This window comes from Cyprinodon variegatus, unplaced genomic scaffold, assembly GCF_000732505.1.
Source record: "Cyprinodon variegatus isolate N-32 unplaced genomic scaffold, C_variegatus-1.0 Scaffold694, whole genome shotgun sequence".
NCBI lineage: Eukaryota > Metazoa > Chordata > Actinopteri > Cyprinodontiformes > Cyprinodontidae > Cyprinodon > Cyprinodon variegatus.
The window spans coordinates 156,748-158,530 of record NW_015151147.1 but is presented as its reverse complement, the minus strand read 5'-3'; the positions used below and the strand labels follow the sequence as shown (position 1 = coordinate 158,530).

The 1,783-nt window shown below is 36.9% G+C and overlaps 2 protein-coding genes across 3 annotated transcripts in view; one reads left to right on the top strand and one right to left on the bottom strand.

Moving 5' to 3' along the window:
• Window positions 1-1,783, bottom strand: part of LOC107097417 (cadherin-23-like) — a 131,667-nt gene that overhangs the window by 93,923 nt on the left and 35,961 nt on the right. The window lies entirely within an intron of this gene.
• Window positions 1-1,783, top strand: part of LOC107097419 (chromosome unknown open reading frame, human C10orf54) — a 48,030-nt gene that overhangs the window by 31,050 nt on the left and 15,197 nt on the right. For both annotated transcript variants that reach the window (XM_015394557.1, XM_015394558.1), the window contains one exon: window positions 1,251-1,278. In XM_015394557.1, the coding sequence (XP_015250043.1) occupies window positions 1,251-1,278 (28 nt within the window). The remainder of the gene's footprint in view (window positions 1-1,250; window positions 1,279-1,783) is intronic.

Genomic DNA, 1,783 nt, shown 5'->3' with positions numbered 1-1,783 from the left:
ACGGGCAGAAGCAGGGCTTGTCGTTCAGCTGCGCAGGGCTGTGGGGCTTGTATGTTACTTACTACCACAAGTATAATGTTGAGGTATGCCCAGAAAAAACGTTTATAGCCCCGGCCTGTATTAGAGACCGGCCATTATTTACCTCCTCTGACAGCGCGACCGGCCAATGTTAGAGTCCCGGCCGCTAATGGAATACAGGCCAATATTAGAGAATTTACGGTAACTTAATTTGAGAAATTTTTACTTATTTCTAGATCTTTTTTCCAGCGTATGTGAACACGGTAAGCTTGTACACTGGAAAAACAATCTAGAAATAAGTGGAAAATTTCTTAAATCAAGTGTATTTACCCTTAATTTGAATAGGTAAATGAGATGATTTGCCAATGGAATCAGTATTTTTACTCTTACAATAAGATAATTAGATAATATGCAACTGAGTTTTCTTATTTTAACTGCAAATTGTCTTGTTCCATTGGCAAAATGTCTCTTTCACCTCCTCAATCAACAACAAATGCACTTATTTTAAGAAAAACTGACTTATCTAGAGCTCGATTTTTTTCCATACGAGTTATGAGATCAGCACATTTTAAACTGGGCGTGCACCAGGAGAAATGGGCTTGTATGCCTCTTGCATGCGTACTTTGTGTTTCACCGGAGAGGGCGGGTCTTTTAAAAAATCCTCCACAATACCTTTCATATGTTATAGTGTGATGAGCTATATTTTTAAATCTCTTTAGAAAATATCCATGTTATAATAATTTTAAGTATTTCTTCAGTTCTAAGTGTGAGTAATATGGTATTAATGTGGATGATGGAATTGATCCAGAATTATGTCCTTATTCTGGTTACTTCATGATTCACCAACAGGGCGGTTGTATTTGTGAAGTTGTTTTTTATAGCTTTTTTATCTTCTTTATAAATTAAATTGTTTAAAACTGTAAAAAATATTTTGCTCCAACTCAAACAAAACCTAATATTAAAACTTGATTGGTTATCTTAAATCTACAGTGTAACAAAAAAGTCAAAGGGGAAGAAATGTGTCCAACACTTCTTCATAGCAGGGACTCATTTCCATCTCCTAGCGTAGCTCTGCTTTAGATTTTCATCTTTTATGCTTCGCTTCCCAAAGTCACACATGTTTCCTGTAAGTGTTTGGGATTAACTGTAGTTCACACAGTAGGAAGCACATTCTCATTCCACTGGGTTTCAGTTCAGTCACAATGGCTCATTTCCTGCTTCCTCTCTTCCAGGTGGACAAGAGCTGGTGAGGATGGACAGGTATGTTTTCCCACAGTCAGCTGATCACACAGAGCAGCGGCTAAACAAATCCTGGCCATGTTCCCACTCATCCACTCATTCCTTCACCATTTTGGTCCTTTCATGCTTGCGTCTTTTAGGCTTCCTACACAATTCAGTGTATTTATTTATTTATAGAGCTGCAACTAACGATTATTAATCTGTTAATATTTTTTTGGTTTAATCGATTAAGAATCGGATAGTCAAAGGTTCCTTAAAGAATATTATTCAATTCAATTCAGTTTATTTATATAGCGTCAATTCACAACACAAGTCATCTCAAGGCACTTTACAGTTCACCAGATCATCCAGTCAGATTGATTCAAAGTTTTCTATCTAAGGAAAACCAGTTGATTGCATCGACTCATTGACTCAAAGGCAATCCCTCACACTAACTGTGAGGTAACAGTCAAAGGTAAGTACACAAACACCCAATCAAATGTCAGAATCACTGAGGGACAAAATTAGTATAAACGTTGGAGCTTTT